General features: G+C 46.1%; 1 protein-coding gene across 3 annotated transcripts in view; it reads right to left on the bottom strand.

Moving 5' to 3' along the window:
* MID2 (midline 2) overlaps positions 1-26,047 on the bottom strand; it is a 167,975-nt gene that overhangs the window by 7,180 nt on the left and 134,748 nt on the right. For all 3 annotated transcript variants that reach the window (XM_085324234.1, XM_085324236.1, XM_085324235.1), the window contains 4 exons: positions 25,621-25,748; positions 24,245-24,388; positions 16,886-17,047; positions 2,267-2,474 (listed from right to left, as the gene is read on the bottom strand). In XM_085324234.1, coding sequence (XP_085180360.1) covers positions 2,267-2,474; positions 16,886-17,047; positions 24,245-24,388; positions 25,621-25,748 — 642 coding nt within the window. The remainder of the gene's footprint in view (positions 1-2,266; positions 2,475-16,885; positions 17,048-24,244; positions 24,389-25,620; positions 25,749-26,047) is intronic.

The following is a 26,047-nucleotide window of genomic DNA, read 5'->3' as shown; positions in this document are numbered from 1 at the left end:
CATCTAAAAGGATTGCAGTATTTGGTCACCAGCAAAGCAACGTGTGGAATGGATTCATTTCTAAGAAACAGCTCCAGATACAATTATGCTTCTTGAGAAACAACTGGCAAATCAGGTTGCTGAACTCAAAAACTGCTCTGAAACAAAGGGAGCATTATCTGGTATCCCTGGCTCATTCCTTCTGCTGCTGCCTGGACACATTCTGTGGGCAGGAGCTGGGTGCTGAGGGCACATCTGGGTGCTGGTTTGTGGATYTTGCTAAGATGAGAAAGGAAGATGCTGCCAGTTGAAGAAGATATATTTCTGACCATACAGAAGTGTTTAGGGTAGAGAAAAATACRGAGAAGACAGCTTTCTTCTCCTTTTCCTCCTTACCACTGTTAGAAGCAAGAGGTTATACTTGGGGTAGCACCACAACAGATTCTGTCTAGTTTCCGGGTGTAACAGGAGTCACCAGGCCACTGAAGGTGAGCTGGGTTCAGTTTGTGGCCATGCACCACCTCGGATTTGTGCGTGAAGCTGTGTGGGGCTGGGCTGCCCCTGGACTGTAAGCAGCTTGCTGTGGCTCGCAGAAGCCACCATCACAGAATCTACTCTTAGACCTTGGACCAGAGAACAGTAATTAAATCAGGCAAATGGAGGTGTTTGTTGACTTCAGTGTAGAGGCTGATCTGAGGGCATCTGCAATTTCTGGGTGATCCCTGGTCAGAACCACTCTGCTCTCACACTCCCAGATGAGTCCTGGAGACAGAGAAGACCACTGGGCTCCAAATACTGCTCTGATTGTGAGATGATTGTGGTAGGCTTTGCATAGTGCTGGGATTGCATGGTGAGAAGGGGGAAAAATCAGTTTGTCATGCTGCTTTCCAGAGGAGCCTGCCTCCTATCACAGGCTCCTTCAGGAAAGAGAGGTTTCTCTATTCACAGAAAGACCACTGTAGAAGAGGTGTTGACATCCTGGACTGCTATTACTCCAGACAGCCGACCAAGTGTGCTGACATTCATTGGATCCCAGGGTGCACCGAGATGGGAAGAAAGTTCTTTGCATTTTTGCTGATGGGAGGGAGACACTGACTCCTCCTCCCTCAAGAGATGAAGCTTGTTGCAATGAAGGTAGCCTCTCCTGAGGCAAACCATGCGACTCACCAGTGTGAGGTGATAGAAAGCAAACAGCAACCAAAGCACCACTCTCTCMTCTGACCCACTGCTCCCTTTGCTATCACAGAGCAGACATGTCCCTGTGGGTAGAAAGAACCACTGCTTGGGATGGTTGATCGTGCCAGCTAGCAGTAATGTGGAACAAATATAGGACAAAATAAGAGTGAAGCAGGCTTGGGACATGCTCACACAGGGCACACCTTCCCCAGAGATATTCCTTGTCTCTCTTGCCAATACATTCTCCTTCTTCCCTCCCTCTACTTAGTCTTATAGATGCTGACTTCATAAGGATGTCTGCCCCATTTTAGCGGGACCTCACAGGAGACAACTCAATGAGATGACAGCGGACACAACCGACCTAGACAGACTGCCGCACCTCCATCCATCCCTGGGGCACTGTCCACGTTTAGTGCTCTGGCCTATACTATTCCAGGGCCTGCCATGGCATCTCACTGGCGTTGGCAGTCAGAAGTTACACTCCCTTCCTTATTGTGCTGTGGATCAGAGGGCTGTATTTTCTCTTTTGCAGAGACCTTTACACCCTTTTAGTGATGTTAGCCTTGACCTTGTTTGGAAGTAGGCCGTTGCACTGGAACAAAGGAAAGTGATTCATCACTGAAAAAAGTCAGCTCGTCTGTTGAACAGTAGCTGGTGCGCTGGACTGTCTTTTATTAGCAGAGCGTTTTCAGGACAGCATGTGTGGGCTGGATGTAACCCTGGGCACTTGTGTAGGACTCAAAAAGTCACTTGCACTAGAGACTTCGCATACAAAGGTGGTGCCTTCAAGTTCAGATTTGAGCTCTGGCAGGCATTAGCAGTGCCAGCAGTTAAGAAAAATGAGTAAGTAAGCTTCACCTTGCAACCTGAATGGATGTGATCCAAAGACAGAGAAAGAAGAACCTTGAAAAATTCTTGTAAATCTACAGCCACCAAGATTTAAGCTCGCCTTTCTCAGTAATGACAACACCAACCACCTCTCCAACCATGAGGAACTCTGCCAAAACCATAGCCCTTTTTAATAGAATGTCCTGTAGCATCTCGGGTGAAATCTCTGGGGGCATATGAGAGAGGAAGAAAGGGAGAGAGGGAAGACAACAGTGCTGCCTACCAGGTTGAGGATCCTACCACCACCTCCCAGTAATGGCAGCCGCTGTCGATGAACACGTTGCCTGCTGCTCCATAGCATCCTGTCCCACTGAACCTCTCGGGTGTGTGGCTCTTCTTCAAGGAGCTCTCATCCTTTTCCATCTGCAGCCCATCATTGGAGATCTTCAACTTCTTGTGAGCCATCTTAGGGTCCAGCTTAAAAGGTTGACCTGTTACAAGGAGGACACAAGGATTACTATTTATGTTTGTTACCTTCATGATGCAGGCTGAATATGGCATGAAATATCTCCCTGAGGCTCTCTGGACATCTTCCACAGGCTGTCAAAGTGAGACAGGGTTGCTGCTGGAATAGTCTGTTTCCCCAACAGTCAAGGAGACTGTGTTACAGATGCTAGTTTGTCTTATTAAGACATTACGGCATATCTACATGCCTTGTTCATCTATTGTCGAGAGCTGATCCCTAAGTCATAGGACTCTGATACTTCTGTGCCCCAGGTGCATGCAGAAGCTTCCCCAACCCTTTTGGAAGGTGAAGGCAAGTCTATGCTGCCAAAGTCTGCAAGAACACCACCTCTCTGGGCATTAGGCCCTGCCAACAAGACAGAAGGGAGCAGAGACAAGAGCAGTGGCTGTGCTTTGGCTCATTCCTCAAACCACGAATCACTTTTGCTGACCAAATAGAGGGAAAGAGCTTGGTGGTGAAAAGGTGGAAAGAGGTGGAGAGACATGAGCTCTCTGACCTGCTGCTTTACACCAAGGTGAGCYCATGCTGACCGTTCTATGGTTGTTTGTAATAGTTTCTTCTCATCCCTTGCCTAACAGGCAGGATGGGGACATAAACAAGGACTGGGAACAGGCGAGACTTGGGACTTGGGTCACAGTTTAGACTTTCTGTCTGACTGCAAGCTCCTTAACACCTCTGTTTCTCTAACTGCAGGACACATGTACTGCTGCCACTCACATCTCTTCTGAAAAACACTTTGAGATCTTCCCTGCAAGACAGCAGCCAAGCTGGTCAGCACTACACACCAGATTCATCTTAACAGGGATTTTTAAGTGATGGACTGTTGGTACTGGGCAATGTCCAAGGTCTCCTTATTCTGCATTACCCTGTTCAAGTATGTCTTACTCCCTTGCTAGAACAGCTCCCCTTTGCCCTCTGTTAATGATGTAAAATCTAGCAGAAACAGAGGGTGTTTCCAAGGCACTGAAGATGTCATCGAGTACTGCAGACTAAATCTAGACTGGGTACATAGCCTGAATTCCTTAACTGATTCATACTCTATTAGCAGTAATGGGAGCTATATGAGAACAGTGAAAAGAGAATAAGCCCTTAAGTGTCGATATAACAATACTGAATCATAAAATAAGTACTGCAGCATGGAGCATATCCCTACATTCCCCTTTCCAGCTGATTCAGACTGCTCCCTGTAGTGTGTATGCTGTTGTTACATTTTACAGAAAACATGCCTGAGGTTTATCAGCACTTTTCCATTGCCAAACAAAGTCTCAGATGATCAGAGAAGACAGTCTGGGCTGTGCACACAGGGTGGAAGCAAATCAAAGGCATCAGGTCAAGCTCCAGGTTAGCGTAGGCTGGCAGGAAGGTGCAGGGGCTGTGGCATGTGCAGTGACAGCCAGGGAGCACAGACCCCAGGGCTTCCTTCTCAATTAACCAATTAAAGTTTGATGGATTTTGCAGATCTTTAATGCTGGCTTGAAGCACGACTGAAATTCCTTTGTAACATAACTAGCCAACAGAAAGCTAAACTGTTTCCTAGTTGATGAACACTTGCTGTCCTGTTTGCTTTGATAAATCCCTCTGAAGATTCACAAGGCCAAGGGAACATCTGTCCTCTCTCATGTTGCTAAACACAGAGTACTCTGCAGTGGTCTCTTCTGGGAACCAGCTCCACAACACATTCAACAATAAACGCTAATGATTTTCAGGAAGCCTCTGATTTTTGATATTCTCACAAATGTATGTTACCCTGACTACAAAGGAATGGCATCCAACTCTGCGTCACAGAGCAATGGCTTTTCTGACACTGCCGAGCCTCAATGCAAAGCTAACTCTCACATGCTGAGACCCCTTAGGACCAGATTTTATTTGGTCAAGGACACAGGTGGGGAGTGGGACAGTAAAATACTTGTAAACTCAACATTATTGAATTTGGAGCATCAGGGAATCTGGTGCAACACAACAAGCTCTTTTAGATGCTTCTGCGGCACATCTGCACTGCTCTCTCCACAGGCAACTCAAGAGCCCTTGGGACACTGGCTGGGGGTAAGCACAGGATGGGCACAGCTAATTCTTCCAGGTTGCTGTCCAGGACAAGGTGGGCTCACCCTGCAGCCTTTGCCCTTCTGGTTAAGCATCCAACATCTTCAGCCCTTCTGGTCCAGGCTGCACATAGGAAGTTCTGCCAACAGTGCCCAGCTGATCCTGCAGTGTGTGCCCAGCCCTYTGTGCTTGCCTGACAAACATCCTGCAAACCTGCCCTGCCAGCCCTGCTCTGCCCACCACCACCAGAGAATGGCTCTTCTCATCCAGGTCTATTTTTTGGGGGGATACACAATCCCTTCTGCTTAAATGCTTTCTTACCCCCTCTTTAATAATTTATGGTCTTTTTAAGACAGGCGGTTGTGAAAAAGAGAAGCCAAAACTTTTCATTTTAAAAAGACCAAAGTGAAGCCTTCCATTTTGGAGCAGTGAGAGGAAGAGAGCCAAAGTGTCTGAGGAGCGCTGGTGCTCCCTGATCCATCTTTTTTGCTTGCATGCATTTGCTCTCTTGCTTTCAGTTCAGGAATGACTTTGGCTTCCTCACGCAATACCATTTTTTTGGTAGATTCACATGAATTTGCTCAGGCCTGGCCTAGGCAGCAGGCACATCCAGTCCATCTCTGAACCATGACAGGTTCTGGGCATTTGTTCCCCTTCTCTGTGCCTTACTTTACTTGTCTGTACAACACAGAGGAGTCACTTTGAGGATGCTGAGGGTTAATGACTGATCCTTTCTCCTATTGTAAAATAAAAGCTCCAGCTGCTCTGAGAAAGGAGAGGGAGGAGATGGCTGCATGCTCAGGAGGTGAAAGTTTTTAGAGCAGTTAATGGGCAGAAAGAGGCAGGGGAAATCCAGCTAATAAGCCTCTTCATTTTGTCAGTGCGTCAGCAATTTTCCTTTGTCTCGCCTCACAAGTAGATTACATGGGAAGTAGGGTGGGAAGTGGGAGGGCTGGCTGCACAGAGCTTAAGCAGCAGGAAGAGAGAGATGGTTGCTGAGCCTGTGATGAAGGGCAGCAGAGAAATCCCAGTGGCCTCTAATGAGCCCCCTTCTCCCTTGCAGAGCCCTGTCCCATAAATCTTCAAGTCAGCAGTGGCAAGAATTGCAACAGTCTCCATGGCTGTTCCAGGCACCCCTTGGATCTTGCTGCATGTGCCTGCGCTTACTATATACGAGCTAGTGCTGCTCATGAAGGGCACTTGCTCTTGCTTCTTCTGATCTTGTACACAAGATCCTCCAGCTCTGAGAGCAGCTGAATGCTGAAGAAGGCTGGAAAACACACTGGTTATCGCATGGCCCAAAGTTTTCTAAATCTGTTTCTAAATAGGTTCTAAATACTGAGATTTTACATGGAACAGACATACCGGCAAAGCCATGGATTGTAAATGTCAAGGCAGGTCACCCTGCTCAATGCGAATTACCGGCAATTCTTGCTCCACCCTATGGATCACACATCCCAACAGGAACTGTGGTCAGGGAGCCCAGCCAATCCAAAGGGAAAGCCTGCCGAGTGATGCAGTCCAGGCAAGGAATGGGCTTTGTGTGGGGCTGTTGAGTCACACAAGACCTGACATCTCCTACTGCTGCTGTAGCACAAATCTGCACCAGACTACTCTGCAACATGGCACATGATCATTCCCATTACTGTTAGCAGGAAACAACATTGTGAGAGCAATGGTTTTGCCTACAGAAAATTTCAACTGGGGTGAGAATGATGCATCCAACTTTTCTCAACCAGTCCTGTTTAGTGGTGCCAAAGATCAGAGGGCTAGCAGCACAACCCAGCACTCCCCGCTCTGGGCCAAGCTCTCCTTGCAGAGACGTGTCAGTCTGCCAGTCGAAGAAGCTGAGGCACAAGTCACCTATGGCAGAACTCAGCTCTTCCAAGCCACAGAGCAAGGCCTGGGACTTTGGAAAGCAGACCTGCCTTTCTCTGTCAAAGCCTGTTCATTGTAAGCATCAACTGAGAAGCCAACTGTGAGGAATATGCGATTGCAGAATTAAAGAATGCTGCATAATGCAAGAACAGCAGGCATAAAATTAAATTGCACAGGCAACTTAACTCTGGTGCTTTTTAAATCCCGTGCTCTTGGCTTTGCAAACATTTTTTCTTTCTTCCTTTTGACAGGTTTTTCTGTATGTAATTCTCTGGTTTTCTTTTTCATAAAGGAAATTGCAAAGCAGAAGTACTAGCAGCTGAATGTAAGCCCACATCAACAGTGTGGCTGAGATAAACTAGCTGCTAAGCAGTGGTTATTGCAGTGTCTTTTCCATGGGCTAGAAGAAAACATGTCCTGTGCTCTGCCCCAACTCACATTGCCATGGGAGAGGCATAAAAATTGATAGGGACTGGATTCTGTTCTTGGCCTCTACAACCTGTAGATAACACAGTGTGCCACATGCATCTGCCATGTGGTCTCTGCAAGGCAGGGCAGCTGAGCCCTGACCCTGTCACATCAGGGCCCTTGGTACAGCTCTGTCTGGAGCTCTGACTGATCTACCGATGTCCTCCTGAAATGGGAGTGGAGAAGGCTCATTCTCCAGACTGGGAACACTTCTCAAACCCACAGCATTTCTCACAACTACCCATGTTTCCATTGGGCCCAGTCTGCAAGGACAGCTCTGCTCATCTCTCTCCTCCAGGATGATGATGAGGTGGCAAGGCTGGGTTTATTATCAGATAAACACAAGTAGTCTGATGGCAGCAACAACTGTCTCTGGAGCTGCACAGACAGGTGCAGGTTGTGTAGAAGTTCAACCATACCTGGATGAGCTGTCAGATGCCAGCACTGCCCCTTTTGCCTAATTCCAAAGCACAGATTTAATCATCCGGTCTCCTTATTTTTAAATGTTTTTGCATTAGAATCCCCCAGTCCATCCCTGTTTTTGCAAACAACACCCCAAGGCATTGTGAAGAATCAAATTAAGTTCTTCTGGCTCTTGTTGCTGTGAGCTTTCATGGCTGAACATGCAAACAGCCAAATCAATCTGTACATYGCTCGAGGGCTAAGGCCCCACTCGCCCACCAAGACCAGAGTTAGGTGCTGTACACACTCACTGGCCTCTCCTACAGTTCTTGCTTTAAAAGCTCCCATTCTGCTCCATATGGTGGTACTAGAGCAGTGCCAGCCCCTCAGTGTCTCCTTTCTGGGGATCATCTAAAGGTCTGCACATAGCCCTATCTCAGGATTGCCTTCTTGTTGCCTGTTCCAGTGCCAAAGAAAGTGGTAGAGCTTGCAGTGGCCTTTGCTCTGCTCTTATCCTATTAGGTTTTGTTTCTTCCAGCCCTGGCCTCTTCCCCACAATGGGAACAGAAGGCAGCTGGAGGAGAGCTGGAGCCCTTGCCTGTGAAAGGGGGCTGCTGGACCCATCCTTCACGCATGCCAGCATTGAGGAAGACTGCAGCAGAGAATGTGACCAGCCACAGCTCAACACATCTCTCCTACAGGATCAAATGCCTCTTCTGGATGACCATCAATACACCTGACAGGCCCCAACAAGGTTAAAATCCCCTCAGACTTCACCACCCTGGAAGTGAGGGGAAAAGTATGAGTTTATTTGTTTTAGGCCTTTTACAATTTCCCAAGAAAAACAGACACTGGAGAGGATTTCCACTGGGATTAGCCTAGTTTGGAACAAAGCAAGCTGAATAGGGCAGCTGTAGTCAAATACATTAAAAAACTGCAAATACCTAAAAACATCACCTCATTATGGGGAGCGTTCCCTGGCTTTCCCAGGGAAGACAGTGATGAAAGAACCTGTAGCGCATAAATAAGCTGCTTCCATCTGTACCACCTGTGCAAAGACACATTGTGAAGGGGAGCTCATAACACATTCCCATTTTTGGCTAGGGAAACTGAGTCTTGGGGAGGAGAAATGCCCTGGCCAACAGTATCCAGTGAGTGTGGTTCAAAATTAGGACTCGGAAAAGTTGCAAACAGACAGCAACATTAACTAAGGCTCAGCAGAGCATACAAGTGTGATCCTGTAATGGCGCTCACCCGCTTTGATCTCTGATATCTGATGGTAACTTGCATTTATTTTTCAGAGAATCTTTTGCCAGAAAATTGAGTTGAGAGGTCTAAGAGTAAAGTTGCAAACTGGGAATGACCCCCTCTCCTCTTTTCCTAGTTACTTTAATATTTCTGTATCTATATTTTTCTGTCAGTAATGCAAATAGACAAGCTCTGAGATAGTGAGGCATAAAAATACTTGGCTTCATCGGGAGAGGGACAGTCACTGTCCTTTTTCAGGAAGATGACCCGTTTGCAAGGTCTGTGTGAGAAACTCGAGCCCCAACTTTGCTTCTGGTTTGTGCTGGCACATCCTGGCCCAAGGCTTCAGGAAATATCTGCAGACAGAGTGCTGTGACGTGGATGGTGTAAGTAATAATGCAAGTAGGCTGGGTCGCAAAATGCTGCTTGGGACAGAGGGCATTACAGAAAACACAGCCTGCCTCAAGAGCTGCCCTAACTACATCCTCCCTCCCGAGAGCAGCACAAACTGGCAGTGATGGGAAAGGAAAGCATTAAGCCTTTCATAGGCAAGGGAAGACAAATCAAGATAAAAGAATTGCTCAGTGTGCTAAAGAAAACTCCTGGATCCACACAGAAACAACCAGGTGCTATCCAGTCTCTCCCCACAAGAGAGGGGACATGTCTCTGCAGGGTTTTCCAGGGAGGCTCTGATTGCATGAGACTATGTAGGGAGAGCAGGATGCACTTTCCCACTCCCTGCTCAAAACCTCCATCGTCCTCCCTGTTGCTCCCAAGTTAATGCACCTCTTCAGCCTCAGTGGTATATCTTCAATACAGCCCTGCCTGTTAGAGAGCTGGGAGATACCACAGTTCTTCCTGTCAGTTTTGATTAACATATATCCCAGTCCTGTCATTCAGGTAACTTTTATCTTGCCAGTTCGGCTTGCTGGAATATTCCCTATAGCCTTTCACCGATTTATCCATCCAGCGTGCCTGCATGGGGTTTTAGGGCTCTGTGGGAAACCAGCCAACTCCAGGGCTGGACACATGAAGTGTGTACCCTCCACAATAGTTATCAGCTTAATTTTATTTTGCTAGTAAGTCTCAAATGTTGCAGCAAACTCATCTGAGCAGCGAAGAAGAAATCCTGGCTGACTTTGGGTGTGTGGGATCAAAGGAAGGAGGGGGGCAGCAGACATTGCTGCTCCCGACAGGAAAGTGTTAAAGGTTAATTAGGAAGGTCATTGACGTGCTGGGAATACAGAGAGGCAGAGGGGAAGCTGGACCATGCCAACAAAGACTCAGGACTCCAGTGCACGCCCAGTGCAGAAATTCCTTGTGCAACAGTTAGTATTTTTGACAGCTGAGGACACAGTATATTGGAAAGACTTTCTTTTCTTTGGAAATGGGAGGCATTAGCTGGTGAAAGCCTGCAGCCACTTTTCTATAGCAGACCTGAGGATTCCTAGGAACAGGAAACTTTACAAGCCAGAGAGCTGTTTCATTAGGGTTTCAGCACATGACTGGAAGCTGGCAGGTCATTTTCTGGACTCAGATGGAAAGGTTTGGGTTCTATCTGGCTTCTGGGAAGCAGCAGGAGTACTCATCCTTGGACCTGACAATCAGAGCCCCCTGTGCTTGTCTACTTGACTCCTGGCTTCTGCCCCATTCCTGTGGTCCTCAGAGAGCACCTACAGCCCATTGAGATAAGCAGATGCGGAGGTTCTGGACCACTTACCCTTCGCTTCCTTGAAGAGATGCGCAGAGGCTGGAGCTTGCAAAACTCATGCTGACTCTGCACAGGAGCAGAATGGACTGGCAAAGTGAGAGGCAGTGATGTGCTGCCAGATCTCAGCATGAGATCCTGCATGGTGGGCAGCCCTGCACTGCAGCGACACATCCCTCCAGAACAGCCAGCACAGACATTTCCCCATCTCCTCCAGGTGCAGAGATGATATAGATGAAACTGCCTTTAAAACGATTATAACTCCTCTTGGGACTACATGTTAAAAACACGGCCATATTCTTCTTTTCTTTTATTTATTCCCTCAGCCATGACTGCAAGTACTTCCCTGCTCTGCTTGCCTTGCTCGTTTCTTTCACTTGAGCCCAGCTCTCTTTTACCTGGGTTGGTGTGACCCATCTGCAAAGTTTGGGGTTTGTCACTAATAATTTCTGAAGCCACCACTCTGAAATGTCCTTGCACTTTGTCAGCCAAGGCAAGCCAGCTCATTACCACTGCCACTCATGCCCCCAAATGTGCTGTGTCTCCATGAACTTGTGACTTTAGGGCCTGACTCTTTGAAGCTACTGTGGCCTGACAAAGAAACAACTATCTACAAAGTTTCCTAGAAATAATTTCTCACTTCACTTCACCTCCTCACAGTTTAATTGAATGTGCATCTCTTTCATTTTGGCCAACTATTAATATTTAGTTTTCTGTTTACCTAAGCAGTACTTTGTCTGTAAGGCAAAGACAGTCTGTCTGACCCGGTGACTGGATCAGTGCAGAGGTACTGCCAGGGCTCTGCACAAGGCCGGGTCTATTTACAAAGCATCTTATTAGGCAAACATCCCGAGGTACCGAGTTTCAGAGGCTTCTCCAACTATATTTTCATTTGGCTGCTTCTCTTCCCCTTGAACAACTGGGACCAAAAGTGTGCTTCCCGACTCATCGTCCTGTCCCAACTGATTCTTATGGAGAATGAGTGAACAGTGCACTCTCCTTGATCTTCTCCTTAGAGATCATCACGGAAATGAAGCCTGGTGCTCTCTGATGAGACCGAAAAGCAGACTGGGCAGAGAACAGCATGGGCTTGGTGTGTGCAGCACATGGCAATAGCTTCCTGTGCACCCCACTCTCTTATGCTGTGAGGGCAAGGGGCGTGGGTGCAAAGGGGATGGGAAAACATTCTCTGCCTGCACCATCCAGAGCAGAGCAGAGAGGGAAGGAGAGAATGCAGATAACTTCCTTGTTGTGAGCCTTTGAGAGGGGATTGCAGTTTTGGCTGACAGCTTTCAGCTGAAACCCTGTTGCAGAGTGAAAGGAACAGACAGAAAACAGAAGTCCAGCTCCAGGCTTGACTTTCAGACAACATCTTGGGGAGGATACACATTCCCACTCTCAAGAAATGACATCCCCACTCTCTGCAGATGTCCACCATGATAAGCCCAGTAGAAGAGCAAACCTAGCCAGAGCAACATGCTGCCAGCACTTCTTTGCTTCATTCTTCTTCTCTGACTGCCGGGGAGGGTAGACAGCAATACCCCTGCTCTGGCCAGCCCTCTGAAATGCCACCAGGTCCCAATATTCGGAAGAACCTAGGTGCAAAACCCATTTGTTGAAGCCTGTGGCCCTCCAGCTGGACTATCAACCTGGTCTGTGAGCCCTCAGCCAACTACTCTATAGTCAGATGCAAACTAGTWAAAGGTAATGGTGCATAGTATGCTTTGCAACATGGGCTTGAAAACAATTATTACTGTCCTCCCCTCTGATATCCTTTTGAGGAAGCCAAGCTGCAAGATTGTAATGGAGTTGCCAAGTTGCAGAAAAACAATAAATCCATCTGAACCTACGAATCTGCAAAGATGCTCTCTGTTGAACAGCTTTTTTAGGGATCATGTGCATTTCATTGCCTTAAAAAGCATCCATATTAACACATTAACAGGGATCTCAGGGGATGTGGCTCACCCAAAAGAGCTGATGTTGCTGCAGCAAATGTACCCCTCTAGATGAGAGCAAACTGTCATCTCAGATGGGATGTGGATATGGCAAGCCACTGTATAATTCAGGCGGCCCTGATACGGGCCAAGGACCACGTATGGTTCACAAAACCTTTGCATATGTGCCACAGAGACAGTTTTGCCGTTCATCCTGTATGACTGTAGAGGGACTATATGGTAGAGGAAATCTGTTCTCTGTCCTCACCCAGCCCTCCAAGAGTTGTGAAGCTGCGTGTGACCCTCAGAGCAAACATGTATAATACGGTATGAGTATGCCTTAAGTTACCCAGTCCATTTTATTACGTACAGCTGCAGTCTAGCAACACACTGCCAGACACAAGCAGTGCCTCCACCTGCTAACCCTGTGCCAGGTCCTAAGTTACCTTATAGCAAATGCAGAAGAGCAGCGTAAAGGGAGTAAGGACTTGCCTACACAGAAGTGTCATCTGGAATAGCTTCAACTTTTGTGAGAGCTCTTATTCCAGAATGGGATCTGTTGTACTTTGAGTTCATACTACCATATGCCAGCGAAAGTTTTCCCTGTATATATACCCTGACACTAATTTAGATAAGGTACAGACTGCAGGCTCTTCTCACCCGATCATTTGTTCTCAAATCTACAATTTACTTCTAACACTCATCCCCACCAAATCCCAAAACACAAACTCCCAACTCTGAGACAGATATTCACACACTGTGGGAATTATCAGACACATCAAGAGTTATGTATATCATTAAGAGACAGAAATGCAAGTGAGAGTAAGTTAGACCAGTCTGCAATGGTCAAGTCAAGGATTGTGAAAATCACCTTCCCTGCACTTTACTTAACCACCAAAACTGGAACTCTCTCTGTGTTATGGTAGTTTCACCCACTTTTGGACACTTGCTAATACAGAATAACCTCAGGCTAGCCACTCATTAAGCAAAGGAAGGTTTCTCTATGTCACCAAACTAAAACTTTTTTCCCAAGTTCATCTATTTTAGTAGTTTGGGAATGCAGATTTAGTACCGGCACTGACAACATTGATGCTGTGGAAATCAGTATCTGTCCTGACACTGACCTTAGGGCTATGAAGGAATCTCTCCAAACACCACTTGAGGAGAAAAAAGAGGAACGTGAAATATGCTAATTGGCTCTTTTCCTCATCGAGCTGCTGACATTTCTCTGAAGGTTACAGCAGTCGAAAAGTATGCACTCTCTTCTAATTGGCTGCTTGAAAAGGAGGAAAACATTTTGCCACATAACAACAAATATAGGCAGGAAAAATGGCAAACAAGGATGTGCTGTGAACTCAGCGCAAAGTGGCAGAATGGTCCAGCCAGCACCATGCATGATTTTATGATGAGCAGCAAAATCCCTTAGGGAGTCCTTGTATACAAGACTGGCTACGAAAAGAAGATTATAAAGGTTACTAAGTCAAACATTCATGAATTTGGAAGTTTCCCAAAACATTCTTTCCTGGGTAACCCTCATATGCCCCCTTTACATTATGCCTCATATGTCTCAGCATATTATGACAGTCATTACTTACGTGATGACACACTATTTTTCCATGAGAAGTTTGTTCCATTCACTACACAGTCTGGATGCTGTCCGAGCAGTGAGCTGTTAGGCAGAATTTCATTTTACCCATGTGCCTTATTCATTACTCTGAACTGAAACTCTGGTCAAGGTACCACTGTTCATCTCCTAATGGGATTTTCTACAGTTTCCATTGCTGTAGGGCCAGCCACACCAACACTGAATGATGAATCTTCATAGTGCCCTGTTGTTATTCTGAGTATAATCACCTGCGATTTACAGGGACTAAAATAATCTCCAGTAATTTTGGGGGATCRGTATAAAATACCAGGGTATGATTTATGCAGGACACTCAGCATCATGTAGCATCCTGGGCACCTCAAGTTTGGCATGCAGAAAGAGAAGGCCTCATCCTCAGTGCCCCCCACCCCATGGAAATCATTACTGAGGAAACTTCTATGTGCCACAGAGAGACTCCATGGCAAAGGCCATGACAGAAGCCCCCAAGCCAGCAATCCAGACAGCCAGCTCTCACCATCTCTCAGCTCCCTGCCTTGTCTCTTCAATGCCTGAGGCAAGACTCTATGGGCACCAGCCCCCCCTGCTCCTGGGCCTGGCCCAGCTGTACCTGCACCCGGTCAGGGCCAGCCAAAGGACTGGGAGCAACAAGAGCTGTGGAGACAGCTACAAACTCCGGGCCACTCTAGCCTGCAGGTTCATTAGTGTCTCTGAAGGCAGTCTGTGGGTGCATGTGCATTGTGGCAACCCCTTGTTTTTTCACAAGAGCAAAATATCAAAAAATAATAATACCTCAAATCACACAACTCCCTTTTCTCTTGTCCCAAACAGATTCTCCCTCCCCTCTGTTCCTGTTGGGTCCAGCTTCCTTTATGCCTTAGTCTGGTGCAAGCACCTCACAAGGTTCACGGGGCTTGGGAGGACAGGATCAGTGCTAAAGGCTGGGAGGGCACCAGGCATGTTCAACTACAGTCAGGATTTTGCATGATCCCAGAGAAGCTCCCATTGAGCACAAGCAACTTGTGATCACTCAAAGGCTCATAAACTTGGCCAGACTTGGACAACTTCTCACAGCAATGACAATGAGCACTTTTCTCAGACTTAGTCCATCTTGACTGCCAAAATTGTAAGTCACTGCTCCATGAAAAGATCAAGCTTTGAGCACATGAAAACAGATGGTGACACAGGAAGGCTAAAGACAAGATGAATGATGAGGTTGGCTGCAGATAAACGCTGTAATATCAGCAGAGAGGAATGCAGGCACATTAATGCTTGTGTTCCTTTCTCTCCCATCTACTGAGCTGGAGACAAAAAGGTTGTTTCAGTGGTCATTCAATTCTGTGAAATAAGTTCCTTTTGGCACATGCAAAACTGTGGTAGTGCATAACATTTTCTGTAGCGCTCCAGGCGATTCTTGCTCTGTATCTTTAAAAATGCAGTGAGTTGCTGTAGACAACTCCATGGAACAAGGGGAATTCAAAATCAGATCGAGCACTTATTTAATCAACTAAATCAAGTTAATCTCTAAAGCAGAGCAATTGGCATTGTGCTAGTATCTCTGATGACTGACACTGAATAATAATAGTAAAAAAAAAGTATACCCTGTCTCGAGGGAGCTATTGAAACATACCCCTTCTACTTCATTCTTTACTGGTTTGTCATATCATCACTCTTGGCTTGTCAAGTCACCAACTTCTTACTCCCAGAATGAATGCATTTTGAAGCTGGAGAAAGTGCTTAAAAACAGCAGCTGAAGGAGGGATAAATTTTTAATAAACAAGGAGGAATTTGACTGGAGTTTGCTTTTCATCAGCTTCCCTCCATCCCTGCAAATACACTGACGTTATTTAATTTCATTTCATAAATAAAAGCAGGTTGCACGGGTTCTGTGAAGAAAATGAGGAGGCAGAGACAATAAATCATTTCAAAAGCGGAATGCAGACGTGATTGAAACATCAAGGAAGGAAATACAAAGGAACACTGTGCTCGTCAGGACCAGACACAGACATTTTATAATCATCATCAGAAAGATGTGGTCATGGAGCAGGCAGCTTTGGACAAAAGCCAGAAGAATCATTCACAACTTATCTTCTCCCTCTACTATTTCACATTGACTCTTCTATGATGTACCACCAATTAAAAGGCGGTAACTGGCCCTGGTGGGCTTCAGTCCTCATGGCTCCAAACTCATAAACCCAGCTCTTGCCATTTTCCCCTTGTCAGGATGGATCCATTTCTGCTGCCCTTTGAAGCCAATCAATTTTCAATTGAATCTTGCTCTGATTTTCCTATATGTCTTTAACTCTTCTTTGTCTTCCCTGGGGGCAAACTGAARTGTGAACCAGTTTCTATTTTGCATGCAAAAGCCCCATCCATTACCATACAGATACCTTCCAAACTCCTTTTGGCCCCCCAGACTGCAGGTGGTTGGGAGAGAAGCTACAGGCAAGCATACAGCTGCCCCAGGACTATACCATGGCAGTGCATATATTGGACCAGCAGACATAGAGGCCAATGATCTGAAGTGACGAGAAAGCTGGACCTCAGTGGTCCCTTAAAATCCCAGATGCCCAAGACACTCTGTGAGGACAGGCTCTACGCCCTAATGCTTCTTGTTGACAGGACCAGAAAACCCGAAGGCACCCACAGAGGAGCCCCAGGCCCTGTGTACCTGCCAYCGAGGCCAAGGCTGAGGAGACCTACAGTGGGTAAGCTGGGGAAGCAGCTGAGACAAGCATCAGGAGATATGCATGTTTAAATAAGACAGCACTAAAATAACTCTACAACAAATCAGCATATAGGGCTCAAGGAGTCACACAACAAGCACTGGGAAATAGGTTAGCATTTGGGAGCAATGCTACGGAGATAGGTGGCACACAGAACCTCTGGCTGATCAACAGGCCTGACATTACACAGAGGGCAGAAGAAGAAGTCAAAGCAGGGAAGTGAGAGGACTCTGGAGTTTCCATCGTGCAGCCAGCGGCTACGGACTTGCAAAGAATAGCTCAGCCATACCCTTTMGGACTCAAGCACTGATGAAGTTTCTCTTCCACATCCCACCCCATGCCACATAACACAAACATCTAGGCACGTACTGTTTGTCTTGAGCCTGGCAGGTTCACTGTTCCGGCTGCCAGCTTGGTTTATGGCCTTGACAAGGAAGATGTAGCGGGTGCCGCTCTGGAGTCCGTGGACTGTATAGTGGTTCTGTTTGATGTTGGGAACAATCATCCAGCTATCCATGGAGTTGTAGAGACCTGTGGTACAGGAGAGGAGGGAAAAGATTTATTAATAGGTAACATTTGAAGGAAAGGACAGAATACAAACAACACACAGCTGTTAATGCAGAGCTCACAGATCATGCATCTTTCAGGCTGGTTTACTGCCTGTCTGAGAGTTAAGAGAACCTGCAGAAAAATTTACATAAATGATAAAACCCAGCAGTTCAGAGACACTTTTTTTTTATCATCTCATGAAAGCAATGTTTAATAAGGTAAAGTCAGGGGTGGGGTGGGATGCTGGCATCTCAAGATGCTGCTGTGGGAAGTGATGGGGAAAGTGTGCAGAGAAACAAGAATTCAMATTGAGACCTTCCAGCTGGGACTGTGAAGGAGACAGCACAGGGAGCAGATGACATCCAGGAAAAGGTGAGAGAAGCTGAGCCCAGAGAAGCACTGATGAAGTGTCACCGAGTAGGCACATGTGCCCCCAACTACCAGCTCTCATTCTTTACTGCTGCTTTAAAGTGCTGCTAATGAGAGACTGGGCAAGTTTTCCCATTAATCTTGGGAGAAGAGCACTGTAGGACCTGCCAGACACCAGGGGAGAGCCATCACTGTCTGTAATGCTGTACAGAGAGATCTGTATCAGATGAAAGGTCTCTGCCTCAACTGGCATCTGTAAACATCTCCAGCTGGCTATCCCCTGCCTACAGCAAGTCTCTCTGCCCAGGGAAGCAATGTTGCTGTGGGAAGCTGCCTTTCACATGCAGCATTTTCTCCAGCCACAGATAAGCTGTTGAAGGAGCAGACAGTCGCTCCACGTGCTGGGAGTGTTCGTTCAATGACCAACTGCCTGGAGCTGTGTGGGTGCAGTGATGGGGCAGCATGCCAGGGTGTCCCCTCTCCAGCCCACTCTTGTCCACCTCTTTTGGTGCTTCCCTCCTGCAGGACCACCTTCCTACTGCTCTGTGGGCTGCAATATGTAATGCAAGCAACAGGAGAGGTACACATTTGCACCCTAAACCCGCTTTGGTTAGCATCTCACCACTTCCTGCATGGCTCCCAGTGCTCCTGGGTTGGAAGCAATAATRAATGTCCATAGGACATTCACACTTTGGGTCCCTTAGCAGCCTGATCTGCAAAGTGGTTAAAAAAGAATTACTGTTCCCAGCCAAGGCAACTGGAAACCAATGCTCAGAAAACTTTCAGGTACCTAAACTATTATTGGAAATGGAAAGGAACCAAGAGCYCAAAGACTTTAAACGCCCTAGGCGCTAATGCAGCAGAGGTTTGTACTGCTAAAGCTGCAGGATCCTGCATGTACTGCAAACACTATTGTCTCATGTGCTAAAGTGGGACCACACAGTGCTACAGGAAAAGAGAACAGCAATACACAGTGCCACAGATGGTGTTACTACTACAGGCACGGTTGGGGTAGGAGCAAACTGCCTAACTGCCTCAAGCAGCCTGCACTGGAGGACAAAGATGCCAGAAGGTTTCTCGAGCARCCTCTAGCACTGAGACCAACAGACCTAGCGGAAGCAGCTACCAACTACCACAGGTGGATCATACCCTAATCAACATGTAGTACCATCTTCTGCAGCACACAAGGAGCTCTGAGCATCAGAGGTGCTCTGGGTTATCACAAAACAGCTTAAGGGCAGAAACTACAACACGGATCTGCTACTTTCAGCAAAAAGCAGGAATGCAAGAAAAATATGGAAGCTCAGACCTAACAGCGGGAAGCTTCTTGATTCTAGCAGGATAAGGTCTGCCAGCAAAGAACAAAACAACACACAGTGAATGGGTTGTGAGGAAAGGGCATCTGGAAGACGTGCTTCTTAGCCCAGCGTATAGGTGTACGAATGTTAAAAGCCTAGAAAATACCTCCAGTTTTAAGCCTTGCACTGAAGATAGCCCTCTGGGACATGAAGCCTCTCCAAAGAAAACTGTGAAATTTACTCAGAGTCGTATTAGAGACCTGAAGGCAGGTGACTTGCTCAGGCAATGGCAGCAAGACATACATGTGCTCAAACAYCACAGCAAGTTTTAGCCCCCAAATGAGTGTAGTCCCCGCTGCTAGAGGCAGAAGGTGGCATGTATGCAGAGATGCAGRCTGGAAACCTGCAGCATCTCCAGCATCTTTTTTGAGGATGTAGGAAGAAGGCTGGAGCAGATTGCTGCAAGGAAGGGGTCGTGGGGACCCTTGTGGAGGCTGACAATTGCMAATTTTTTGGTGCCCTTTGGCAGCTGCATGACACTTTGCATGGRGCAGCTTGCATGCATGAGGCTGAAATTAATTCCTAGTGACCTAACTGCCCAGCTGAGTGTGCTCTGTTGTCACATCAGAAGTGAGAAAGGAGCTGGAGGTCTGGCCAGCTCCTCCTGGAGTCTTGCTGTCAGAAAGAATTTCTTGAGATCCACCATGCTGTTCCTCTGCTCTGTCAGAGCAGCAGGACCTCATGCCCATGAGGAAACTCTGGCTGGATGTTTATTTATCCCCAGCGGCTCACTCAGTTGTAGGACAAGGGTTGGCTGCAGTCACTGTTTGCATAGATTTGGTTCGAAACATAGGTTGGAATTGCCCAGGGGATCAGGGMAATGTTATTTTAAGTACAAAATGCAAAATAACGCAGATATGATACCAATTGCATTCCACATATAGAGCYGCTTTCCTTGGAGCATACGCCCTTCAAAGAAGCACTAGTAGATGCTATCTCATTGCAGACAATGGCCAGCTTTGGCTCCTTCATAGGAAAGGACAAAGTGGCTGTGTAACAATAGCTTCAGAGTTATTTACCCTCCAGGACAAGTTTCTTTATAAAAACAATCAATAAGGGCTTGGCCTTGAAGACCAAGAACTTCTATTCTTGCCAAAGCTTAAAAAAAAAAAAAAAAAAAAAAGATCTTTTTTACTGTAGCTTTCGTCATCCATAAAAATGCCTGACTCCTGCAGTGCTCTTGGCTTTAAAGACAGCGTTAAGAGGATGGTTTCAGCAGGCCAACTGTGCGCTCTTTGGAAAGGTATTTCCTTTAATGGGAAGCCTCCTCGTTGCGTTCTTGCTAGGTGAGCCCTAGCACACAGCCCATTGTCCTCGGAGCAGACCTGTTTTTATAGCTCTAATGTAAACCATTACGCTATTTTCAGTGTCTCTTCATCCATGAGTTCAGCCAGGACTCAAATGTTCTCATCATCCAGTTCCAAATGTGTTATTCCAAGTGACAATATATTATTCATTCTTTCCTCTGAGATGTTAACTGCTGTTTTCTTTAGTCCCTCTGTGAAGAGCTAACAAAGATGGGTAAGGAAAACACTCCTGATGTTTGTCCCTTTTGGTTTTCTTTCAGAGCTGTCTCTCCACTCACTGCTGTTTCTATTCATCACCAGTATTTGCACMCATCTCACCTTATTAATGCTTGTGCCAAAGTCCATACAGACCCAAAATGTGTGTGACTAATTAACACATTAATAAATAATTAGGTGACTAATTCCCATTATCTTCAATGCATTAGTGTACAAACCACACACCTAAATCCCTCCAGAAATCTGATCCCTTGGGCCATATGAATGCTAGCAGCACCACAGGTTGGTGTTAACAGCAGCGCAGCCAGCAGGCTGAGGGAAGGGTTTTCTCCCTTCATCTCAGCACAGGAGACATCACATATGGGCACTACGACCAGTCTGGGGCTCCCTGACCCAGACAGACATGGACGCTCCGGAGCAAGCCCAGTGGAGGTCTCTGAGTTGGCTGGGGGCTGAAGCACAGGAGGTATGAGGCAATGCCAAGGGCACTGGGTCTGTTCAGTCTGGAGAAGAGAAGACGTAGGGGGATATTAATGCTGCTTGCAACTGCCTAATGGGTGAGTGGAGAGAGGATGGAGCYAGACCCTTCCYARAGGTGCCCAGGAATTGGACAAGGGACAACAACACAAGCTGCAAAAAGGGAAATTCTGACTAGATGAGGAAAACATTCTTCTAGATGAGGGTGGTGAAACACTGGAACAGAGCCCAGGGAGCCAGGGGAATCTCCATCTTTGCAAGCAGTCAATGCTCAACGGAACAAAAACCCAAGCAACCTGATCTAACGCTGAACTGAGCCCTGCTCTGAGCAGGGGTTGATCCAGATACCTTTAGATATCCCTTCCCACCTAAATAACTCAGTGATACCAGCATATCCCACATTTCTTTCCTAAATACCAGATCCAGAGATGAAAGCTGATGACCACTTAAGAACATAGCCAAAACAGTAGCTGAGCTCTCCCATGCTCCAATTTATGAAGGCAATGCTGAAGGCAACATTTTGTGGCTGGGAGAACCCTAGAAGAGCTCAGTATTGGAAATCCTAGATGTGTGAGGCCCAGGTAACCATAACGAACCTCTTTTGAAAAGGAAATAAATCATCGTGAGATCTTGTTTTTTTAAAACAAGAGTAAAGGCTCCTAGAGAAGGTTGGGGATGCAACTTTTATCAACTCTGAAAGTCTGAAGCAGAAGCTTTTTCTGSCAGCTTCTTGCATATTTTAAGGTGCACTTAACAATTTCCCTGTTYTGTGACACTGCATTTCCAGCAGTGCTATTTTACTGATAATCAAGACAAAGTAATGGAGCCCTCGAAAGCCAATTCTGAAGCATTTTATTGGCATTTCCTACAACAGTAGGTGCTCTTAAATAAAATCAGGACYAAAACTTTATTCCAAGAGCCATACTGTTAGGATGTTCTGCTTTTTTGAAGCATAACTTCAGGACAGACAAGCTGGAAGATACATTTCAGTTTTCCTGTTAAAATTTTCATGTTTTTTCTAATAGTGAAACATGCAGTTTCGCTGGAGTCTCTCTTATAACCAAGCCAATGAACTAACTTTCCTTCAGTATGCAAAAGCCCCCAATTTGGGGAAAAGGCAGTGTTACAAAAATTGATAAAATGTATGTATTTCTGACACCTGGAGGATTCACTGGGAACCTAAAGAAATAAATCACTGCTTCTGAGACTGATAAATAGCCCTTTGCATTAATGCTCTTCCCTGAGCATTAGAGATTGAAATGCTCTTCTCATATTAACTGCACTTCTGTGGAAATCTAAAGAACTCTTTTCCACGATTACAATCAGGTCAGCTTTCTTTTTTTTTTTTTTTTTTTTTTATTTCAAAAACTCTCATGACATTGAAGAATGATAAAAAGTAAACAGATACTGCAGATGAGACACCTCTGTCCCTTGGGGAAGCCACAGTTTTGAGCCCTGGCTTTTTAAACCTGCAGTTCATCAGCTCTCCTTTACGATAATCAATGGCGTTAAGAAGATCAGAGCCTCGGCCTGTTTTGATCATTTTCGCTGATGTTGGGGGGAGGAAATTAAATAGACATTTGGCATATTTGTTAAGTTTGAATCCCCAGGSAATTATGGCTCGTTTTATGTTCAATCCTTCAGCTGATTCAGGATCTGCTGAATTCTGCCTAGCTAATATTAGAACAGAACTCCAGCCCTAATGTCAATGTACAACTTTGAAATGCTAGGTACAATCACTTTAAACATCAGAGTGGCTACACGCCAAGCCTGATCAGAACAGCAGACAGCTCAGATTTGCCTTGCCTGATGCTGTTTTGTATTGTCAGATTGTGTTTGGCCCAGCACAGCAGAGTACTGAGAGCAGCTGCCAGAAATATTCCTGGTTCCTCTTTGCTATGGGGCACAGACTCTTCTACTGAAGACCAAGGTGAGTCTGATGAGCAACAGTAAAGTAACCCCCCCCCCAACATGGCCTGTGATGCCCTTGGAGGAAGGCATCCATTTTGCATGGCTTGTCTGGGCTTTAGCCTTCGCTGAAGTCCCTGAATGGCAGGCTTGATGTCCTCTGCTAGCTGTGCTCATGAAGGGCACGTGGCCTGGCAGCAATATTGGGCTCAAGGACAYGAGGCTGAGACTTCTCCAGGTCGTTTCTCAGAGTAATTCATGGCTTTTGGATGTGGACTAGATTTGTGCCAGTAGCCACGTGCTTCCCAGCACCAGCCTCTGCCCTGTGCTAAGGGCTAAGGACAACTTTTGCTATTAAGCTCCTGATCCTTAGAACAGCATTCCCAAGATAAAACGACACTCTCCCAGAACAGTTCTACCTTCCTCTAACTTGTAATAAGCCATTCCCTGCACCTCCTTCTTTTCTTTTCTGTTTTTTCTTTATTCTTTCTATYATCCACCCTACTCAAACATCAGGATTAGGGAAGATTGTGTCTCTCTGAAGTTATTATAATCACAAGCTTTCTTTCTCCTGTATGCTCTGTTTGAATACCCATCACGCCTCTGGAGGTGCCTTGCAAATAACCAACCATAACTTGGGAGAAAGTCTCTGGATCCAGTTACCTCCCTTCCAAGACAGTGGAGCCAGCTGTTAAATGTACCGTTAAAATATTTCTCGTACTAAAAAGCCCAGCTCTTGCTCCAGTAACTTGTATCTGTGACAATATGTGTCCAGGTCCTGCAAAGGGCATCTCTGCTCAATGTCTAAAGCACATCAGATGTGTTCAGGAGGAAATATTTTGGGTGGGACAGACCTATTGAGGTTGAAAATGTCCTGCCTGGCTAGAYGGTAACAAATATCCAGGATGGACTATGCATTTAAGAGGTTATGGTCTTGATTTCATGGCAGGCCTGGGGGCTGGTTCAGCCCTGCAGGGCTCTTTTAAAGCTCTCCTGTTACATAACATGGCATCAGAGCATGAAGTGAAATCAGAGAGAAAGTATGCTGAACAAGAYAGGTCCCATAAAGCCCAGACCCTCCCAGAGAATTTGGATGCTACAACCTCAGTAGGTAATTCGTTGCTATTTGACCATAGCACTTCCTAAATTATTAGGTACTAATGCACACAAATCACTGAGAGCCCTCATCGTTCCCAGAGTGTTGGCAGAGGTGCCTGGGGACAGGACATGGGGCAGCAGCACAAGTTGTGGCAGATGAAAATCCTATTAGACATATGGAAAAGTTTTCCCTCCTTGAGAGTGGTGGAACACTGCAACCAGGGGCTGCAGCAGGGCAGAGGGACCATGGTGGTCAGTGCATCTCCCTRTCTGGAACCCTCCCATCCTCTTGCCAGTGAGCCACGGCTCCTGCAAGATGCGGCGATGAGAGCAGCCCTCAGCTGCTGGAATTGAAATGCCTTCACTTCTTCATGTCTAATCAAGGACCTCTTTCTTCCCAGACTGGACTGTGGTTTCCCAGAAAGAGCTAGTGTGCAGCAACTTACTGATGAAGTTGGCTTGGCCAGTGAAGATGGTGTACTGGAGCTCATAGGAGCTGACACTGAACTCATCCTCCGAGATCCAGTGAACTGTAATCGTGTCATGGGACGCGGTGCAAAGTTCCTCTCGAACAGATGGAGGGTTAGGCGCTGCAGGAGATCACAGGTAACACAGTTTAGTAAGGTTTTATATATATATATATATATATATATATATATATTTTTTTTTTTTTGCTCCCATAATAATAAAGATGGGCTCAGTGAGCTGGGAGCAGGTCTCTCATGACACAAACAGCTGTCTCTTTTTATGTTATGCTGAGTTTCCCACTTCACTAAAATTTTTAGTTGGGCTAAGTGGCAAATGTTGAGGGACAGTGTGTTTCCAAGAGTGCCAGAACAGGGGAGTATGTTATTGCTGTTGTCACTGTGAAGTCTGACACCTCAAGCTCAAAACAAATTGAGTAATCTCTTAAAATCAAACTACTTCCTGGCACTAATTTTGGAATAAATATTTTGTCCAATACAYGTTCTGGATAGAGCTGACATTTTTTCATTTATCATTCATTCCAAGCTTACCTGCATAAACATGAAGAAAATCATATTTATGTAAGTAATGATGCCTAGTCTTCTTAGAGCTTTTGTTCCTTCCTTTGATTTTACAGAAGACAGCATCATAAACAAGCAGGCTCCTATTCTTGATCTGGGCAGCAGTGCTGCTCCTACCAGCACATCACCTCACTCCAGCTGGATACATGAGTGCATGAACAGCCCTTCCTAGTCCTTACTGGTATGCAGCCTGTAACTATTATTCCTTGCTATGGGTATTATGGCAGCACCAAGAGACCCAACTGCAATCTGCATGTCTCTTTTGTTCCAGCAAAGGCTCTGCCCCCAGGAGTTTGTAAATCAACATAAAGAGCCCCATAAAAAGGTGCAGCTAAGGAGAAACAGTAAAAGACATGTTGCATAAAAAGTAAAGTAATTGGTTAATTCACCTTTCCCTTCCTAGATCTCCCCACACTTTTTCTYTATGGGCATCAGCCTCCTCTGTCAGTTGTAGAGCTCATAATTTTTGACCTGCTTCCTGAACTTTTCCATCTTACTTCTAGAAAAGCCATGGTGCTCYGTGACACACAGAGGGGAGTGGAGATGCTGTGCACCCTGAGGAGTGGAAGGTGTTTCTGCTCTGGAAGGACTGCTCTGCTGATGGCATGGAAGCCTCTGCACTGGCTGAGAGCTGCCATGGCACTGTGTCCCACAGAAGTTTAACAGGGGAGAATGACTGGTAATTTAGTTTGCTTTAAAATATCCTTTCCAGCCCTCAGCAATGTGCAGGGAATGAAGTGTGATGCGCACGGTAGGGAGTGAGTCTGTGCACACACCTGTTAGATAATCCAGTCCCTCCAGCAGCTTCTTCTCTCTGGAAAAATCTAAAGCAAAGTTTTCAAAGGCATCATTAAAATTGATATCGGGTATCAGAACTTGAGAGGATGCAGTTGCCATGGCGACCCTGAAAGAAAAGAAGAGACCATCAATATACATCAGGGTACACATTGCTCCTGACTCCCAAGAGCAGTGAGATGAGTGATTAAAAAGGTGCAAACTGCCTTGCAGTGACATAACACACCACAAACACTCCACGTCACATTATCTAGCTGGGAGAGCTTCACAGGAGAACCGGAGCGACAACTGCCCAGAAATGGGGCTACAAGGCTAGTTTGTCTTGTGTCACTAATGACAAAATCGTTCCCCTTTGTTCGCTGAAATAATCAAGGATCACTCTATAGGCTTATAAAAAACACAGTTTAT

Source organism: Rhea americana, unplaced genomic scaffold (assembly GCF_003343005.1).
Source record: "Rhea americana isolate MKP2758 unplaced genomic scaffold, rheAme1 scaffold_90, whole genome shotgun sequence".
NCBI lineage: Eukaryota > Metazoa > Chordata > Aves > Rheiformes > Rheidae > Rhea > Rhea americana.
This window is presented reverse-complemented; position numbering and strand designations above follow the sequence as displayed.